The following is a 21245-nucleotide window of genomic DNA, read 5'->3' on the forward strand; positions in this document are numbered from 1 at the left end:
ATTTTCTGTTATGTTCCTAAACTTGAAGCTAATATTTACATTATTATTCCATATGTGCTATTTTTCTTATAACTGTTTATTTTGTGTATGTGTATGTATGTGGGCACACACATGCTTCAGTGTGTATGGATGTCCCAGAACAACTTAGGGAGTAGGTTGGCTCTGTCCTTCTACCATGTGGGTCCTAGGGATCAAACTCAAGTGATCAAGCTTGGTGGCAATTGCATTAACTAATGGAGCCATCTTGCCAGCCCTCATATGCTTTTTCATATGTTGAAGTATTTTATTATCCTTGAATCTGGTTTTTATATTTTATTCATTATATTTTAAATGATTTGCTTATTTTTTTTGTTGTTTTGTTTTGTTTATGATTTGATTATTATCTCTTGTCTTTTTCATATGAATTCTCTTTCTACATTTCTACACTTATCTCTTCTTTGGATTTCACAATATAATTGATTTTTCAAAAATGTTTTATATACACTGTTTTTGGAGTTCTTGCATGGTTTGTAGAATTTTTTTTATCCTTGTGTTTAAATAGTTTGAACAGATATAAATTTCCACTTATACTTTCTTTCCCTTAGAATTTTACAGCTTTTTGTGTTTCAAGGTGTAATGTTTGTCTTCCTTACTGAACTAAGGAAATAAATAATTGATGTAGAAATTTAGGAGATAAACCTGCTTTAAAGAAATAACATTACCTTATCACCTCAGAATTTGTGCTCAATGTCATCCTGCCCTGATTCAATGACACTGATAGCATGTGAGTCAAAATTCACCCTTGTACATGTAAGGATTTAAAAGCAGATGATAGGAAGACACTGGGCATTTTGCCCTAAGTCACTCCTCTTCACATGGGAAAGGTGTGTGTGTGTGTGTGTGTGTGTGTGTGTGTGTGTGTGTGTGTGCGCGCGTGCGTGCTTCAATGCATGTCTATGTAGGGGCCATAGGTTGATTTGAGAAGTCAACAGCTCTGGAATTACAAGTAGCTTCAGAGATGTGCTTTAGCAAGCTTTGCCTCTTTTCCTATTAAGTTGACAGTGGAAGCTAATCCTCAAACTGCCTCTCAGCTCATCTTGGGCATCCCTGAGTTTGAGGACCATTGTCCTACCTAGATCAGACTGACTGTCTTTCCCTCATCTCTCCATTATCTCTAAAACTTCCAATTCCTTTGCAGCTTCCATTAACATACCTCTTCTAGCATCCCTTGTGTATTTTCTATAGTCATTGGAAGTACTCTGAATTGGAACCAAATCCTAACAGTCATTAAAACAAAAAGCACACCTCTCAGGTGACTAAGAAACTGTGCACTCTCAAGATTCACTCAGTAGGAAATCTCTTTGTCTGTAGGTTGTGCTTACAATTGATTTTAAAGCAGTTTCCCACTAATGTCTCATTTGTCAGTTATCTGGTCTCTTCTTTCTTTTAATTTATCAATGGCATTTGATTTGAGCACGGCTTCATGGTCATGTCAAAGGGCTTATCTGATTCCTTATTTTAAGTAAATTACTTGGTTTTTGTTTGTTCTTAATCTTGCTGGCTTTCAAAGGAAGAGAATATCATTAACTAGAAATCATCCATAAGTATTTTGTTTTTAATTTCAGGAACTCTTAGTTTTTTTTTTTTAAATTTACTTCAATAAAAACAGATTTATGACACAGTTTATTGTCTCTCGAGTCTGTTAAATCTAATCAATGGTAGCATCCATTTATTTTAAAACTTCTTTCCCTTGTATCCTAGTTCCTCTGGCGGTGTGAATTATAGGCTGGTGATCCTTTGCTCTAGGTCTAAAATCCATGTATGAGCACATACATACCATGTTCCTCTTTTTTGTGACTGGGTTACTTCATCCAGGATGGTTTCTTCAAGTTTCATCCATTTGCCTGCGAATTTCTACACACCATCATCCAGTTGTGCCAGCACCATTTGTTGAAGATGCTTTCCTCCTTCCATTGTATACTTTTAGCTGTTCTGTCAAAAATCAGGTGTTCATAGGTGTGTGGGTTAATGTCAGGATTTTCTATTAGATTCCATTGTGAGCATGTTGGAAGTGGGGTGGGCAGTGAGTGGAGAGGGAGCTAGGAGAAAGAGAAGGGGAGGAGAGGAAAGCATGTGGGAGTAGGAAGATTGAGCCAGGAGAGGAATAGACGAGAGAGAGAGAGAGAGAGAGAGAGAGAAAGAGAGAGAGAGAGAGAGAGAGAGAGAGAGAGAGAGAGAGAGAGAGAACATAAGAGAGGGAGCCATTATTGGTTTGAAGAGAAAACTGAACCTAAAGAAATGTCTAGACACCTACAAGACTGACTCCAGCTAACAATTTGAGCAACCATGGAAAGGCTACCATAAATGCCCTTGCCTGATAGTGAGATCAACTAACTTATCCACCATCATGGAGCCCTCATCTAGTACCTGTTGGAAACAGAAGCAAACACCCATAAGTAAACACTGAGTTGAAGTAGAACCCAGATGCAGAGAGAGGACAAGACCAGGTTGCAGAAACACATAGAGACAGCTGACCTGAACAAGGAGGAGCTAATGGCCCCCAGACTGATAGCTGGGAAACCAGCATGGGACTGACTCAGGCCCCCCTGAATATGGGTCTCAGCCAGAAGGACTGAGCAGTCTAAGGGACCTCAGACAGTGGAGCCAGGATGTATTCCTGGTGCACAAAAGGACCTTACAGACACATCCTCCATGGAGGGATAACTGCCTTAACCTAGAGACAGGAGAAAAGTCCTAGTCCCTACTTCAAATGACTTGACAGATCTACATGACCCCACCTGGATGGCATTGCCCTACATGTGGAGTAGGGATGGGAGGATGGGAGGGGAGGGTGGTCAGGGTGCATGTGAGGGGGCAGAGAGGGTAGAAGGGAGGGAGGGAGGGAGGAAGAAGAGGGAACTGGGATCAACATGTAAAATAAAAAAAAAAATAAATTAAAAAAAATTCTTTCCTTTATGGTGGTATTCTCTTTAGTCCATTTGGTTATGTCAATTGTGGTTATATCTTCAGCACAATATATTTAGCTTGTGAGCATAAAAACCTTTATGTGCTGTTTGTTGGTTTTCTTTTTAGTTCCTTAACAATGTGTCATAAGAAAAACAATTTAAAGAAGAAATACTAGTTTTGTCTCAATAAGAGAACAGCAGACTCAGAGCAAGTATACAGTTCAGGAGAGCCTGGGGTTTCCTTCTTTAGGTCCAGCAGAAAGACTAGCTATTTATAAAGGGTGGGTGTAGGTGGCACTTTGATTGATAGACTTGGGTTGCATACTACTTTGTGCATGCCCTTTCTCAGGATGTAACTGGTTTTAATCATATGAATATATGATCTAATCATGAATATATTTATACATATGAATATTTATAAATATGAGATTTTCACTAAAATTTCACTCAGAGGAAACAGTTTGCATCATTGTGTTTGTGTCCAAAACCAATCCAGGGTGGACCAACCCATTGCTCCTAGTTTTCCATATAGTCCAGGGTATGATTGACCACAGAAGGGCAGCCACCAACAAGCTGATCGGAAGAGAAGAATCCACCTATTCTTTGTTTATAGTAGGGTGTATATGCAGCTCAGTGAGGGTGGGGGTGTGAGGGTCACAGATTGGTAAGTGCCTTTTTCTTTCTTTCTTTGAAAAGAGGTGTGTATGTAGCTCAAATTAGGCAGAGTTACTTGATGCTTATCTTCCTCTATACTTGCCTACCTCAGTTATGCAAAAAACATTATGGTAGCAGGAGTGTGTGGTAGAGAAGGTTATTCATCTCATGGCAGCCAGGAAGCAAAGAGAGAAAAAAGGCACAGGGAGCCAGGGATAAAATATGTACTCCAAAGGCATATCCCATACTGATGTACTTTTAATTAGGCCTACCTTGTTGAGTTTCCACTGATTCCCAGTAGTGCTGCCAGCTGGGGGCTCAAACTTTCAAGACATGACCCTTTAAGGGACAATCAAATCATGACATCCCATCTCTGGCTCCCAAGGGGTCACACCCATCCCACATAGCAAAGTGACCAGTCTTGTCATGTGTTCTCAAAGTTGTAACAGTTCAGTGTTGTTTTCAAGTCCAATTCCAACTCAAGACAAACTCTTACCTGTGAACGTTAGTAAAGGTAAAAAATATGGTTAAAGTTTCCAGCATATAATAGGGCAGAATAAAGCAAGAAATGGGGTTAATGTTTTATATTATTTCCAGAAGCAGAAAAGAAACTAACCCATGACTGGAATCCAGTAGGACAGACATTAAGCTCTGTTGCTCCATGACCAACAGCTAGGATGTGAGCTCCAGAAGTGTTTGACCAGTCCCACCCTTGGTCTTGCAACTGCAGTCTGCATGGTGTGGTCTGTTGCTTGCAGCATTCCTCTGCAGATACTCCATGTTCCTGGAGTCTAGCTTCCTAAAGTCCCCATTACAGCTTAGGCTCTCCTTTCATAGCACCATGCAGCAAGTTTTGGCCACAGGCATTTTGTCCTGTCACGTACCGACCTTCCGGGTATTCTTTTGAAGTCTAAGTGGAAGCCTTTATGACTCATGTATTATGTTTTCAAAGTCAGCCTTAAATGGTCAATGCCAAGTTCTACTTCCTACTCACACAGTGACCAGGACCAAGCCTCACAAGTTTTATTATGATTTTTCACTCTGGCTTTTGCCCCTGTTTTCACTTTAAATCAGGTACAGCTTAACCAGCAATAGTCAACCTATAGCCTGAATACTTGACAATTTTTAAGACAATTAGTCTTTTATCTTTAAATTCAGCATTTTGTCAATGTCTTAAAGCATGAACAAAGTTTTTGATAGCCTGTAAATAAATAGCCTCTAGTCCAGTTCCCAGGACAGTATCCATTTCCTTCTCTGATACTCTGAGACTTGCCTTTACTGTGAATTCTTACCAGGGTTTGGTGTTCCAAACTCCCACTGAATCACCCCAATAGCAGACTGTATTTATTTTATTTTTAATTTTTATTATATTTTATTTATTCCTATTTGTAGGTGCATGCATGCCATGGTACATGTATGGAGGTTAGAAACTTTTTGGAGTTGATTCTCTTCTTCCAATATGTAAGGCCTGAGAATTAAGCTCAGTCCACCATGCTTATCAGCAAGCTCCTTTACCTGCTGAGTCATTTTTGCCAGCCCCTTTATCTTTTTAAAATGATTGCTTCTCTCTAGTTATTCTTTTTTTTTTTTTTTTCAGTCTATTGTTAACAGTATTCTTTTGGATAGCCTGATTTTTCCCAAATTGTTTTGAGGAAAACTATTACAACAAAGCGATACACAAAGACTGGTTTGTTTGAGAAAAGAGGGAGGCTAAGACCCACTGCCCCGTAGAGATGAGCTGTATGAAGTAAGAGTCTCAGGACTGAAGGAATTGAAATGAGGGGGGGTATGACTATTATTAAGTATGGAGAAAGGGAGAAAGCAGGCAGAGGAAAGAATCTAGGCTGAATATGGCTAGTGGACTGAACAAGACCAGGAGAGGAGATGCTGAGAGGCAAAGAGGCCAAGAGACCAGTGTAGCTAAAATGGCCTAGTTATATAGGGATCTGGCTGCTAGAAGTGAAGCAGAAACCCAGCCCCTGGGAGGGGGAGGTTGAGGGTAGGGGCCAAAAATACTGAGTGAGGCCAGGAGCTGGCCAGCTTCCCCTTTGATAGATATGTTAATAGTCACCTCAGTCTTTTGTCCTCCTGTTTCTGAGACCAGCAAGGATGTGAGCTGGGATCAGATCTTGAGGGAGAAAGCTATTAGGAACATTATAAGAACACTAAGCAAAAAGAATAGAGATAGTTGTCCTGGATAGCATGGCAGGAGACCATGCTTCAGAGGAATCCTCTGAACAAAGTGGACCATTCTGACTGTGTTCTTTCAGGGAGTGATAGGAAGCTCCACATTACATGATTTTAGTCTGCCTGGTGTGGATGACCAGAGCCAAGTACTGGGTAGGACCATAAACTCTTTCAGCTTCAAGCAGGAGGAGCTGCAAAACCACAGCTCACCATAGCAGGAAAGCTGCAGGAGTCTGTGACCTGATTCCTGAGGACTGCCAGGGTTTTTTAGAGGAACCAACAACTTTAAGTGGCAGGCTTGTGACCTAATAGCCAAACCTTCAGTTAAGTTCATAGCTTTTTTTTTTTTTTTTTTTTTTTTTTTTACTGTTTTTGTTTTGATAAATAGCCATTTACTCTGAACATTTTGCACAATAGATAACTGGTTTTGCATTGTATTTTCATGTTCTAGTAATGAAACCTGGTTTTTATCAATGGGCTCTTGTTTGGTTGGTTGGTTTGGAGAAGATGGTTGTTAGAAATAAAAACTTGGATGCTAGATACGCTTATAATTTTTAAGGGGTCATTATCACTCTGCTCTTTGGGTAGACAGGTTTGGGAAATGCCTTTAATTTTCATTACATTGTCCACTTTTACTCTTTTTATAATGAGAACATTGGTTGCTGCTTTTAAAAATATACCTGAACTAGCTGCAGGCCTGTTATATTCAAACTGCACACACAGCAAACCTGTTATGTTTATATTTTCTTTAAGGTTCTTTTTTGCCCCCAGCATATATTCTACTAAAGTAAGTGTTCTGTGATTTTAAATTATTTGAAATAACTGGTTTCCTCATGATTGTGTTGTTAATTTGATAATTTCATTGGCTATATTTACTTCAGTTCAGTTTAGGAGCTTGTCTTTGTCATTCTTGTAAACTTAATTTGAATGTGTGAAACATTTCACTTTGTTTCATTACTCTTCCCTCTCTTTCCCTTTTAAGGAAACTGTTTTCATTAATTTTTATTGTGTTTCTCCCTCCCTCCCCCCGCCCCCCATTTCTCTGTTCCTTTTAACCAGGAGGTCCTGGGCGAGCTACCATGCCAACTCCGGGAAACACAGCAGCTTTTCGTGCTTCCCTCTGGACCAATATGGAAAAACTTATGGATCATATCTGTGCTGCTTGTGGACAGGTAAATGTTTAAAAAGATGAGAAAAACTTTCTAGATAAAGTAACACCTGGTACTTGGGGCAGGTCTTTTATCATCACTGGTACTCTAGCACCTCGGCTGGCTGACTGTAGTGTGTGCAAAGGCTGTGCACGTCCCTCTCCCTGTCCACTTGTCCCTTAGTAGTTATGCCATTTTTGAGGAATTTCTGAAATATACCTTGCTTTTCCCAGTTCCTAAGTGTTAACATTGGTCTCACTTGACAACACCCAGTTAAATACACTTTGCCTCTCGTTCCTCCCACCTTTAGGTACAGCATCTACAGAAAGTACTAACCAAGAAGAGAGATCCTGCTTCTCACATTTGCTTCATTGATGAAATAGTGAAGGTATGTCTAAAGGAGAATATTTTGTATCTCGCTCATGCAGAAAGTAGGAAGATACCAGCAAGCATTACATGGGTCACTGCCTTGTAAGGTAACTGTATATCAAAGGCAATGTATTTATTGACAGTTATAAATTTCCCTTGCAAGAAAATGTCAGCAGGGGTGTGGTCTAATTTCTGAAGTGTACTACGCACTTCACATTTCTGACATGTAAGTGATGGCCTGCAACATTTTCAAAAATTTTCATTAGAAAGTAACCTGAAATATTTCCATCTTTAAGAAATTTAAACAGTAGTCATGATAACATATTCACATAAGGCCACAGAACTCATTCCATTATTAGTTTGCCCCATGGCTTTCTTTGCTGAATTTACTTTTCATGCTGTAAAATCTCCCTTTTCTCCTTTACCAACCTGCCAATTTCTTGATCCATTAGAACTCCTTTCAAGACAGGGAAATCTCTGAGTCTACATCTTAGTCATTAATTTTGAAGTGCTTGTATAATTGTTAACAGAATAAGGAATTATAATCCTATTTATTATTAAAGCCTAACCCTGCATGTGCTAAAGAAAAATATTAGTATGTTCCCATTTTGATGCCATAAGTAGTTTTATTTGTAACTTCATACATTACTATGTTAAACATCTCCAAGATTGCCTTCATTTGAGTGACTGAATCAGAGTCTCAGGACCCAGCCTGTAGTTTGACTGATGCCAATTATGTATTACACTTATATGAAGCAAAGTCAGTAAAAGTAATTGGCATGGGGACATCAATTGCTATCTCCAACGAAGCCCTCTTTAAGGAAGGGTACTGGTCAAGGGTCAATTACAGCCTAAGATGTATCAAAAGCCTAGGACTTCAGAGTACTAACCTCGTATAGTTTAGCTAAGGGAACAAATTTTATCAGCTAAAGAATGGTAATTTTCAAGATCCAGGTCTCCAGAATCCACCCATGAATCAACCTTCCCAGGGTCCTTATATGGTCGCTCGCAGTTGCTGCCGTGCTAGTGCTTTCCCACACAGCATTAAGAGTAGTACTCCCCCTGGCTTTACCCTGCTTCCTGCTTCCTTGCACATGTGGAAGATGCAGCTCCGACAGTTTGCACACTCACTAGTTATTTTGTACATTTACTAGGCTATGAGGAAAAGTTTAGGCCTTTACATTTACAAGCAAGTTTACATGCAGTGTACTCGTTCGCTCTGGTCTTTCCACACATATTAACTTACCTCTCTTTTTGTAAGAAGTGGCCTGTAATGTTTTTACTATCTGATAACCTATATTTTAAGATTCCATTTCATATTTTAGTATTATGTATACAACATTAATTAGAGTGAAATAATAACTAAAGCGAAACAATTCAAGTGTTTTTAAAAATATTTTGAGTGTGGGTTTGCCTTCATGCAGTTGTCAGAAAAGAGCGTCAGATCCTCTGGAGTTATTGCCACTTCGAAGTCTCCATGTAGTGTGGGGAGCATCCCTCTTTGGGTCCTCCTTGTTACCGTAGCCAAGCACTGGGCCAAGCCGCAGTAGTCCAGGTGAAGAGCTTTGTCCTGACTCAGCGTGATATACCATGCTTTATTGACTCCAATGGGAGGCCTTCCCCTTTCTGTATGGAGGAGGAGTGGATGGGGCAGGGTAGACAGGAGATGGGGGAAGGGAAAAGGAAGAGAGAATGGAGGGGAAACTGTGGTTGGTATGTAAAATACATGAAAAAATTTGTACAGGCCAGATTTTTAGTATTTTTTATGTTATTAGCTATTAAAATATCCCCTCTTAATCCTTTTAATATGCTTTAAACATGCTTCATTTTACTCTCCTATTTGTTCTTTTTTTTTTTTTTTTTTTTTTTTTGGTTTTTGAGACAGGGTTTCTCTGTGTACCCTTGGCTGTTCTGGGACTCACTCTGTAGATAAGGCTGACCTTGAATTCACAGAGGTCCACCTGCCCATGCCTCCTGAGAGGTGGTCTTAAAGGTTTGTGCCACCACTGCTACCAAAATGAAAATCTTAATGCAAAATATTCATCATTTGTTTAAATGACAGCACCTGTGTTTTCCTGTCTTTAATGTGGTTAACTGTGCTATAGTTGTAAACACATTTTCAGCAGGATGCAGGGATTAGTTCCACTTACTTAAGGCTGGAATGGAAGGATTGAGGCCAGCACGATTCCATTCCACCTCAAGATGTAAACAAAACAGTAAAATAATCACACATCTGTTTAGTAAGTGCATTGTTTTTGTAGTTAAGAGGCTGCATAAGAACCTATGTAAAGAGTTCAGGGTTCTTAGGATGATTTGGAAGCCCATATAATAATCATTAGCATAATATTTCTGTGGTGTCTTTCATGTGTTCTTGTTTCACTGGCAGTTTTTGCATTTTTTAAGGCTTTTGAAGAAGGACTTATACAAAATATGTAGAAAAATTTAAATACATACATTTATAAAAAGTATGGCTATGCCTAGAATAATGTCTGTCTTCCTACTTTATTAGTTCAGCCTTTTGTGTTTGTTTCTCTGTGTGAGTATGCATGTGTACATGTGTAAGTGTCATATGCACATGTGTTTGTGCAGGTGCTTGTGCATGCAGAGACCAGAGGAAGACATCAGGGGTCCTGCTTTATCACCCTCTACCTTATTTCTTTGAACCTGAGGCTAGGCTGTCTCTATCCCAGTGCTGGGGTTACCCACAGTGAAGTCATGCCCACTCTCTTCCCTGAGTACTGGGGACTTGAATTCAGGTCCTTATACTTTTCTTCTTCTTGCCCATTAAGCCATCTCTCTAGCTCCTGGTTTGTCTGTTAAATCTGTGAAAGTATAGTTTAAAAATAAGAGAAAAAAATGTAAACAATTTTTAGTGAAAAATGTTTCTTATACACAGGTTTTTTTATGGTATCTATTTAGAAATTTTTTTCCTTAAGAGATCAATAGTAATAAACATTTTTCTTTTTATATTAGAATCAAATAGAATTTAAAATTTTGTATTTATTTATTATTTTTATAAATAGTCTATATCAGAATTTCAGTGAAAGGTCAATTAAATGATGCTTCATATTGGTTTTGCTGTATGGTATAACTATCACCATAGGAATAATGGCTATGAGTGGGAAACTGAGCTCTCTTCCAGATTATCTTGATTGACGAGCTGTTCCAGTGCTTTTAAAATTCACTGGAGACTAAAATAGAATTTCTGCATTCCATAGTACTTTTGACAGCTTCTTTCCTTTTTCAAAAAACGATTGATTATTTTCTATGTCAAATGATTGTTGTGATTATTGTCTGATACTGTTCAGTTTTTACATATTGATACTTGAAATTTTAAATGTCTTTATGCTTCATTATAGTGCTATACAAATTAGTCATATTTGCTTCCTTTTCCTAAGACCTCCCTACTTTATACTTAACATTTTCATAACATAACGTTTTAGTGTTTGCAAGCTGAATTGTTAAGTTCTGCTTGGTTTGTTTGGTTTTGGTTTTTTAAGGCAGGGTTTCTCTGTGTAGTCCTGACCATTTTGGAACTAACTCTATAGACCAGGCTGACCTCAAACTCATAGAGATCCACCCACCTCTGCCTGAGTGCTGAGATTAAAGATGTGTGCCACCAGCTCTTGGTATAAGGTTTGCTTTCTTAGTACTACTTCACAGAATGTCAAAGGAAGACAAGTATACTGATTAGTAACTTAAACCTTGGCTTCCCAGCACTAACCCCTGCCTAAACTGATCATACGTTATACGCTTTCAGAGCCTTAGCGATCAAATTTTGCCACTGAAATGATATACCCTGAGTAGAAAAACAAGTAAAATTCAGATATAGCAGTTCGTTGTACTAGGCTCAACAGTGATAAGACAATGGATAATAATAAGACTCAATGGTATAATATGATAATTGCTATTTCAGTGTTTTAAAATCTTAAAATACATTTTTTTAGAAATCAAAAGCTAGGTAATAAAGAACTATGACGCATGAGGAACTCAGTTTTGTTTAACAGTTATAATAACAATTTGTTTTGGTATTAATTGACATGTAATATCAGGAGCTCAAGTCATTATCATACTTCCTTAAATAACATAATAAGCAATATTTTGAATATGTCAAGATTGTATATCTCATTTAAATAAAGTAATCCTATATATGGTAACTTTTTAGCTATAAAAGTAATCAAACTTAGTTTTTGTAGTTTTTTTCTTGTAAATCTTATGATACTTGTAATTCATTTCAAATAATTTGTTTGCACTCTTTTAACAGGCAAAAATAACAGTAGAGTTTATTTTAAAACTTTTAGTTTTTCCAGGCAGTGGTGGCACATGCTTTTAATCCCAGGACTCAGAAGGCAGAGGCAACTGGATCTCTTTGAGTTTAAGGCCAAGAGTGAGCTCTTGGACAGCCAGAGCTACGTACAGCTGTTGTGCCTGTGGGTTTCCTCAACCTCCAAGGAAGTGACTCCTGAATGCAAAAGCAAAAAGTTTTTATTGCTACGAACCAAACTGGCTGGAACCTCACTCTATTGGAAGAGTAAAGTGCCTGCTTACAATTGTGAAGGGTTTAAAAAGGGAAAAGGGAAAGGAGGCTTGAGACCGCTAGTCTCAGTTCACAAGGTTACAGACATTTTATAGAGTACAAAGTTTCTTTACATGGTCATCATGGATAGGCAAGATTCATTAGCACACCTGCAATGTTAGGAGCTTTTTCGTTCCTTTTTCTTTATCTCCTGAGAACAGCTTGTGGGCTCTATAGTCACAGAATTATCTACTGGCAGAAATTCTTGTTCTCTTTAGTTTTTCCTTCTTGCCATAAGCCCTAATTTTTAATTTTTCCATCATCCAGAGAAACCTTGTCTTGCAAAGCCAACATCAAATAAATAAATAAATAAATAAATAAATAAATAAATAAAAGTTTAGTTTTCAACTTGGTAATTGCTAAGATGTTTGATTCTGGGTTGTAGAAAGGACAGTGTGTATAACATCTATAGTCCAATAGTGTGGATGTTCTGACGAGGTAGTTTCTGCTATGCCTTATTACCTGGGAGGTTGTTTAGTAGATGTCCATCCTCTTATCAAGAACACATGAATATGAAGCAATAAATTGGGTTGAATATAAGATTATCCTGGACCATTTATATCTAATGTAGTGGATATTTTAGTAGAAACATGGAGCCATTTCAAAGCTTTTATTTAACAAAAGTGGCTAATTCTGCTTCCGGCAATTTCATAAATGCCAGGTAAAAATAACCCTGTATTACCTTGATATGATCATTTGAAAAAAAAATGCATTCATACTTGTCAATTCATATTTCTGTTTAATTCTGTATTTTTCTCTTTCTGTAGTATGTTTTCTATAACTCCATGAATTAACCAATACTTTCTTTAAAAGTAAAGGTTTGCGGCTGATATTTAGACATTAGATGTTCAAATTTAGGGGGTAGATGAATGGCTCAGTAGTTAAGAGCATAGACTTAATCACTTAATGGTTCGAATGTCACCACCTGGCATCTCAGTTTTCTGTAATTCCACTTCCAGGGGATCTGACACCCTCTTCTGAACACCCTCTTTTTGAGCACCAGGCACACACGTGATGCACAGACATACATGCAGGCAGAACATTTGTAACCTGTTTTAAAAAAAAAAAAATCTAAATTTGGAAAAAAAAAAAAAGCTTACAAGAGCAAAACAGAAGTTCAGTTTGTTATTTTTGGCCAGGCAAGAGTTCTAGTGTCACTGTAGAGTCAACACTACTTTGTAATAATACTTGGCTGTAAAGTGAGTTAGCAAATTATTGACAACATAGTGAAAAACAGTTTGTAGGTTTTCATGGACAGAATTAAGTCAGCTTAACTGTGTGGGGGTGTAGATATGATACTTTCATTTTCTAAGCCAACAATAAGCCAACAATTTTTATCTTCAAACTGAGTTTTGTAATCATGTGTGTAGGATGCGTTAAGCTAAATTTGGAATGTGTTCAGCATTTTAAGCTGCTATAGTACTAATGAGAATTTTAACTGTGCCAAAAATGTGTTTTATTTTGCCCTTTTAGACATAGCATATGATTCAATAATAGCATGGAGACTCTAATTAGAAAAGTTTAATGCACCCAAATTAAAAATCTTAACATTGTAAGTAAAATGTGCAACCTGACTGTGGCTTCTTAATGTATTGAATAGCTGAATCAGGATAAGCCAGTTAGACAGACAATCTATTATTATTGGGAAGTATTCTACCTATACAGGTGCTAGTCTAGAGATGAGATACTAGTTTTTCTTTTGAAGACAAGGATTTTTTGGTTTTTCGAGACAGGGTTTCTCTGTGGCTTTGGAGGAGGCTGTCTTGGAACTAGCTTGAGACAAGGATTCTTTATGTAGCCTTGGCTGTCCTAGAATTCACTCTGTAGACCAGGCTGGCCTTAAACTCACAGAGATCTGCCTGCCTCTGCCTCCCAAGTGTTGGGATTAATAGCATGTGCCACCACCATCTGGTGAGATGAGATATTCTTAAGGCCCTTATCACTGCAGTACAAACAGACAAGCAGCAGAAGAGCCTTGCATTATAAGTTGATACCTATGTCACAGTAGCAAACAAGGTCATCTGATGTTAACAATACCTTTATTCCCACCAGAAACAACTATCAGCCTTTGGTAGAGGAAAGCATTTGTAGCTTTAGTCATCATACTACTCCGTGTATTACAGTCCCAGGCAATATCAGTTCACAGTGAAAAATGTCCAGTCCTCTAAATTGAAAATTAGTATTGAGACCCAACAGGAAAAAAAGCAATAACAACAACAAAGAAACTCTTAGACTTTGAAAATGTCTTTAGCTCACTACAGATTTGGTGTATTAGAATTTTTTGATAAACTAAGTAAATCATTGAAAATAATAGAAAAATTGAAAAAATAAAATTATCAAATACTATTTTTAAAAAATAGCCGAATAGAACATTTGAAAATAAAAATCATTGAGGACTGTCAAGATGACTCAGTAGATACAGATGACAGCTGTGTCAGCCTGGCAACCTGAGTTTGAACCCTACAACCCATACAAAGGTAAAAGCAATGAAGTCCTCCACTAAGTTGTCCTTTGACCTCTCCACATGTACCTTGACACACATGCCGCATACGCACATGGACACACAGTAATAAAGTGAGGAATAAACAGTTGAAGCAAAGGTCAGCTGGCGGTTTAAATGGCAGTGTGTGCACACCGACAGAGGCTAGAGGCCAGGCACAGGGAGTCAAATTATTTAGAATTCTACATGAAAGATAAGTATAATAAATATGAAAGAAAATGTGAAACTGTGGATAGTTATGTATGATTTTAATGTAGACTTCATTGGAAAAAGAAAGCCAGGGAGTATAATAGAAAACCCATGCTATCATCTAACTCATTCAAGAAAAGCACTAGACAGAATCCAAAATCCATTCCTGATGGAAGTTCTTTCTAAACTAAGAATAGAACTGTCATTTCTCAAGCTGGTAAAAGGTTCCAATGAAAAACATAAATGGGTAAAATTTTCAGTATATAATGGTAGAAACTATCTCTTCCCTAAGATAGGGTAGAAGACAAGGGCTTCCTTTCTGTTCTTACTACGTGTGTTTCACATTGTTCTATCTGTTACAGTAGGTAAGAAAAAGAAACGAAAGCCTTCCTTTTGGGAACAAAGGGAATTACATTTTTCATAGGTGACATGCACATATGTAGATGATGTCTTACCCAGATGTAAACTCACAAAATCCACTGTACTAGTCAAAAAAGATAATAGACCTATTAAGTTACTTTTGCATTGTTACAAAATACACAACCCATAAGATGTCTTAGTCAGTGTTTCTATAGCTGTGAAAAGGCATCATGACCACAGCAACTCATAGAAGAAAGTATTTAATTGGGGCTTGCTTACAGTTTCAGGGGTTTAGGCCATTTATCATGGCAGGGATCATGGGGACACACAGGAGACAGATTGCTGGAGAAATTAGCTGAGAGTTCTTCAGAAAGCAGGAAGAGAGAGAGACACTGGGCCTGGTTTGCATTTTGAGAACCTCAAAGTCCACCTCCATTGAGTGACACATTTCTTCCAACAAGGTCACGCCTCCTAATCCTTTCAAATAGTGCCACACCCTGGTGATCAAGCACTCAAATACATGAGCCTATGGGGGACATTTCTATTCAGGTGGACACATACAATGAAGAGCCCAGTTGCATTTTCTGTATATTTCTACTATCTTTTACAGGGAATTGGACCTTATTAATTTTAACAATTGTACTCTGTTTCTATGTAAGGATACCTTTATTTCTCAGAGATCAATTTATTTCTCCAGAGCCATTGTTCTTTTACTTACTCTCTAACAGTTCACAGAGAAAAGGAATGAAGATGATAAAGTTAATGTGGCTTCCATTGCGCCTGTCTTTTTACTTTATTTATTATTGTCTGTATGTGTGTAACATTTATTGCATTCATGTGTGTATATGTGTATTTTGCACATGTGTTGACATGTGCATGCATATGTGTGCATGTAAATGGGACTATCCAAATTACTAGCTTAAATCTCATCTCATCTGACATGGAGTGCTGATTAGGAGCTTGAATAACTGGATCACAAGTCAGAATTTGAGTTTGGAGAGAACTCTGTCTATCTCTCTGTCTATGGAGACAGTGACACTTCATTTAAAAGCTTGGAAAATGGCTTGACAGCAAACAGACATCACTGTTTCAGGTAATTAATTGGTATAAATACAACAAAGTGCTTATTCACAAGCTAAGATGCTATGTTGGGGCAGCAACAGTGCAGTGCACAACCTCAGGTAGCAAAGGCATTTGGTAAGGTGTGTGTCTGTCCTGCTCTGCATTGATCCTAGCTTTCCTTGGCTCAGGTTGCTTACTTTTAGGCCTCTTTGTTGCTAGGGATTACCTCTACAAGGCTCTGTGAATTCAGGGGGCTGAGTGAATAATAATGGGTTTGAACTTTTATTCTGTGAAATCTAGTTTTTTACCCAAACCTAGTACTTCTCAACAGTTCCTGCTAGACTGGTATGTGAGCAACAATTAGACCCCATTGCTCCTCATGGGCACATGTCACCTTACTGCCCAAGTCAGTGAAGGAAGCTGTTCTCCACACAGAGTGTGACAGTGCCTTGCTTCTTCAGGGGCTTCCAGAATAACAAAAGTTGAAGAAATGGGTTTTCCCGCCTTGATGGCCAGAAAATACAACCTTGAGAAGTTATTCAAATTACACCATGTCTTAAATACACATTGCATATAAGACAAAACCAAATAGAAAAGATCTGGAACGGAACCTTTTCCTTGCTCTAGATTACTAGCTACCTGGCTTTTGTTTCAGAGCGTGTGCAGGTTAGTGTGGTGGTTCTGTGGTAAACAGAAGCTTGGCAACAGATACTCCTTTCCTCAAAATAACACAGGGGAGTCTCTACTGCCAGAACAAGCATGGCGAGCTCTAAGATCTAGACTTCTCCCTTGTGCTATCTATGACCTACATTATAGCACTAGCTTCTTTCCACTTCACCTTCCAGGATCCAGATGCAAAGGAACTGGTGTCCAGAGGTGAGCGGCATTTGCCTGGAACTTGCATGTCCCAGGTTTTACTCATTTATAAACATTGCTTGACAGACAAAGCCTCCATTCTTCCTTTTAAATAGCCTACTGTCAGCCCCATGGCCACTGGCAAACAATTTTATTGCCCAATGGATGACAGAGACTCATTCATTTTCTTGGTCATTTTCTTGGTTGAGATGAGGTGCATGTGGTCTCCCACACACTTGGTCACATGGCTGTTGCTTCACCTACAGCTCTTTACTTCCTAAATCTATTGAGTTTTTGGCTTTACAGTTGCCAATGCATGGTGCACCAGACCAGGCAGTCCTGAAGCCTTTCCAATCACCAAAGCCTGGGCTTGAGCCAGAGGTGCATGGCATTGCATATGCATTGGTGCACTGCTGCATAGATGATTGGCTATCCCCACAGAAGTTGGCACTGCACCCAGACATGAGGCCCTGCATCTTTCAGTGTTCTCTCTCCACATTTTTTACCACAGTGTCTACAACCTTCTGCACTCAGAGTTGCACCTCCACATGGTGACACCTATTATTAATTCATTCATTCATTCATTTATTATTTTTAGCTGGTTTTTTGGTCAGGCAAGATGAGACAACCCCAACCCCTGAAGGTTACTATTTATTTATTTATTTATTTATTTATTTATTTATTTATTTATTTATTTATTTATTTTAGGCAAAGAGAACTTTCTTCTTTGTCTTATATTTGCAAAACCAGGATTTCTCTGCTTTGAATTCAGAGGGTGATTAAGAACCAATTTAAAATTCATATCCATTTGGTGTCTTTGATCAAGTCTGCTGTCCTCCTCATTCCTGACACAATCTCTCCACAGAGATCTCTGGCGCAGACTTTTCCCTAAGTCATTTGCATCCTCATTTCTTTTTATCTTAGCCTAGCTCCACTGCATCTCACCTTTTCTCAGTCAGCTCACTTGACTTAGAAATACTCTGTTAAAGTCGGAAAAATGGTGCCCCTTATCATCCTACTTAATACCTCTGTCTGGTATGTAGAAGGAAGTTGCATCCCTCCTCAAAGGCTCCTCCTCTGTTCATGTTGATAGAAATTTCTGTTTCACTAGCAGCTCTCAAATAAATACAACAAAGCTTATATTAATTACAAATGATTGGCTAATAGCTCAGGCTTGTTACTAGCTAACTCATATTTTAAATTAACCCATATTTCTTATCTTCACTTTGTCGTGTGGCTTGGTACCTTTTCTCATACAGCATGCCCATCTCACTTCCCTCTGCATCTGCTCACTGCTCTCCAGCTCCTTCCTTCTTCCCAGTATTCTCAGTTTGACTCTCCTGCCCAACTTTATCCTATTCAGTTACTGGCCAGTCAGCTTCTTCATTAAACCAATCACAACAACATATATTCACACAGTATAAAGGAATATCCCACAATTCTGATAGGCACTTACTTTTCTTCAGTTTCTTTTACTAGTAGCTTTTCCTTCCCTCTCCCCCTCTTCTCAATGTATACATCAAAAACAACTCCCAAACCTATTGTGTTAGTCAGGATACTGTAAAGGAACCAAAATGATTAAATGAATACATCATATATATATATATATATATATATATATATATATATATGATGTATTAGAGTGGATTATAGGTTGTGATCTCCTGATGGAAAGTCAAGAAAGCCAGTAGTTGTTCAGTCACAGGACTGGATGTCTCAGCAGTTCCAGTCTGTTGCTGATTTGTGAAGAATTCCTAGAGAGTTGCTGATCTCCAGTCTACATTAGAATCGGAAGAAGTAGGTTCTAATACCAGCAAAGGAATGCCTCATCAACAGGGTAGGTGAACTGACCAGCAAGAGTGTATGCAAAGAGCCAAAGCTTTCTTCTCCTGTGGTCTTTTTATGTGGCCTCCCACCAACAGATTTGGCCCAGATCTAGGGTGGATCTTCACACCTCAAATGATCTAATAAGAAATCTCTAATAGTTGTACTCAGTGGCTTAAGTTTTGGTTGATTATAAATGTTGACAGCCAGTGTTAGCTATCACAGGTCCACCCTTTGTCAACTTAATTTCTAAATGAAAACAATAACCAGGCCATAATTCTTCCTAGCATGATATAGCTATGTAATGTGCATCCACAAATGCATTATTCATTTTAGAATAGGCATCGATGTACCTTGAGAAATGCTTGGTCTTTTAATGTTTCAAAATTTAAATATGATAACCACTGATACTATCTCAATCAGTGGTGTATGATAAATAAGTAACAAATAATATCTATTTAATTTATGTGTATATATACAAAAACACATTTTTAACAAAATGGGGCAAAAGTACTCATGTCACAACTGGCCTTAGCTGGTATTTTTAACTACCCTCTTCTATTACCTATTCTATAGTTCTCCTTCCTTCAGTTACCACTTTAGCAGGCCTTGGTTCTTTTCCTGGAGAAGTGACCTATACTTTTATTCCTGAAGGGTCTGTGCCATTTGTCATTCTGTCTGGATTGGTTTGTAGTAATTTCAAATAGACTTTAATCGCAAGACATGGTAACACCAAGAGACACCCTAGAGGTTCTCCTGCACTCCAGACATAATATTCCCTACCTCCACTGTGCAGAAGCAATCCAAATTCCCCCTGGCAGTCTGGATCAATCATTTTTTATAACAATGTTAATCCTTTCTTTGGCTGTTGGTTTAAGGACATCAGAAGACCAAAGTGTTCAGTGGAATGTTTGTTGTACCTCTGGCAGGAGTACTCCCCTGTCTGGAACCCAAACTTTAGGCCAGTAGAACTTATTGGGACAGGAAGCAAAAATTGTCCTGGTTTGTCACTAGGGGTAAGAGTGAATGAAAAAAACCAAGAGATTCTGACTTTATTTTTTAAAAAAAAAAAAAAAAAAAGAATCCCATTTCTCATTGCTGTCTGTCTAGCTCACATGTGGAACACAGAAGGCACAGGGATGCACCCATCCACTCAAAGTAGAGCTAATTTTCCTCACTCTACAGTCAAATTTTTCTCACTTCAAAGTTTACAATTCACTATACTGGATTGGGGGGATTATTCCTTATATTAATACACAAACAGGTGATGTTTGTTTGAGATAACCTAAAACCTTTCCCTACATTAGTACTTGTTGAGTAAATAACTAGCTTGTTAAAATATGTATGTTGATTTTTATTTAGTTTATCAATTCCTGAAGTTTAGAATTCTAACTTGATTTATTTAACAGTAGCCTCAGAAGACATATCTTCATTTTTGCTTCAGAAAAGTGAGATATGAGATCATATAAGATTAAAACTCTTTTGTGGGAAACAAAAGCCCAAATGGAGCCTTTGATGGACTTGAGATCTGTAGTGCTCAGTCCATCAAGGAGATGAAAGCAGACAACATGATCACATGGAACAAATGTGGCACACAAGGGCACGGAAGGAAAGCATGAAAGGCGATGATGAAAGCCGAGGCAGCCCCTTGCACCAGCATGCCCCTACAGTGGTTTCTTAGAAAAAGGCAAAGCTGTAAAAGTACAGATTCAGTATTGTATTTTACGATCACATCTAAAAGCAAGCAATATAGAAGAAGTGAAATGAAATTATCTGTGGAATAGAAACAATATCAGAAATCTGGGATATGAAATTATAATTTCCCAGAAAATATAATTAACTTGTTAGTTAAAAATACTAATTTTACTTACATTTTTCAGTTACCAAATGTTGAAAATATTTTATTATGTGGAATTTCTTCAGACTATCTGTAGATAGAAAATTTTTTAGTCTATGAAAAGTTTCCCCCTAAAATATGTTTTAAACCATTTCTTTTTTTTTTTTTTTTACTCAAGAAGAGTAACTTACATTAGGAAACATGTAACTATACTTTGAAAATAGACATCTGCATCCCTTCACATATATGCATACCTCAAAAATTCAAAGTTGGGTCTCTCTTAAAAATGTAAATATAAAAATTTCAGTTGTCAAAACAAGATGATTTTAATAGTATATTTCAACCAGACTTGGTGAAACATGCCCATAAAACTACAGCACCCTAAAGCCTGAGGTAGATGAATTGTAGTGAGCTCAAGGCCAGTGTAGTCTACATCATGAATCCCTGTCTCAAAAGAACCAAAAAAGGGAATTTTTATTCTCCTTGAGGTGGTCAGAAATTTGATCTCACTGTCTTTGAACTATAGTCATGGTATATCCAAGGGCCATTCTGTCTTCTGAGGCTCAAAACATATTAAAACGATACTGGATATTTTATTCTAAAATAGGTACTAGGAGCTTGTCATCACTGTGACAATAATATTAAGAAATCTATTAGTATTTCTAAGTATTCTAAGGAAATATATCTACATTTGGTTTGGTGCATAAAAAGAAACAAATCTTAATGCTTTAAATTATGT

General features: G+C 37.9%; 1 protein-coding gene across 2 annotated transcripts in view; it reads left to right on the forward strand.

Annotated features, from left to right (window-relative positions):
* The window catches only part of Cog5 (component of oligomeric golgi complex 5), a 277645-nt gene that overhangs the window by 161809 nt on the left and 94591 nt on the right, over positions 1-21245 (forward strand). For both annotated transcript variants that reach the window (XM_051175123.1, XM_051175122.1), the window contains exons 9-10: positions 6846-6958; positions 7245-7322. In XM_051175123.1, coding sequence (XP_051031080.1) covers positions 6846-6958; positions 7245-7322 — 191 coding nt within the window. The remainder of the gene's footprint in view (positions 1-6845; positions 6959-7244; positions 7323-21245) is intronic.

The sequence above is a fragment of the Phodopus roborovskii genome, unplaced genomic scaffold (assembly GCF_943737965.1).
Source record: "Phodopus roborovskii unplaced genomic scaffold, PHOROB, whole genome shotgun sequence".
Taxonomy (NCBI): domain Eukaryota; kingdom Metazoa; phylum Chordata; class Mammalia; order Rodentia; family Cricetidae; genus Phodopus; species Phodopus roborovskii.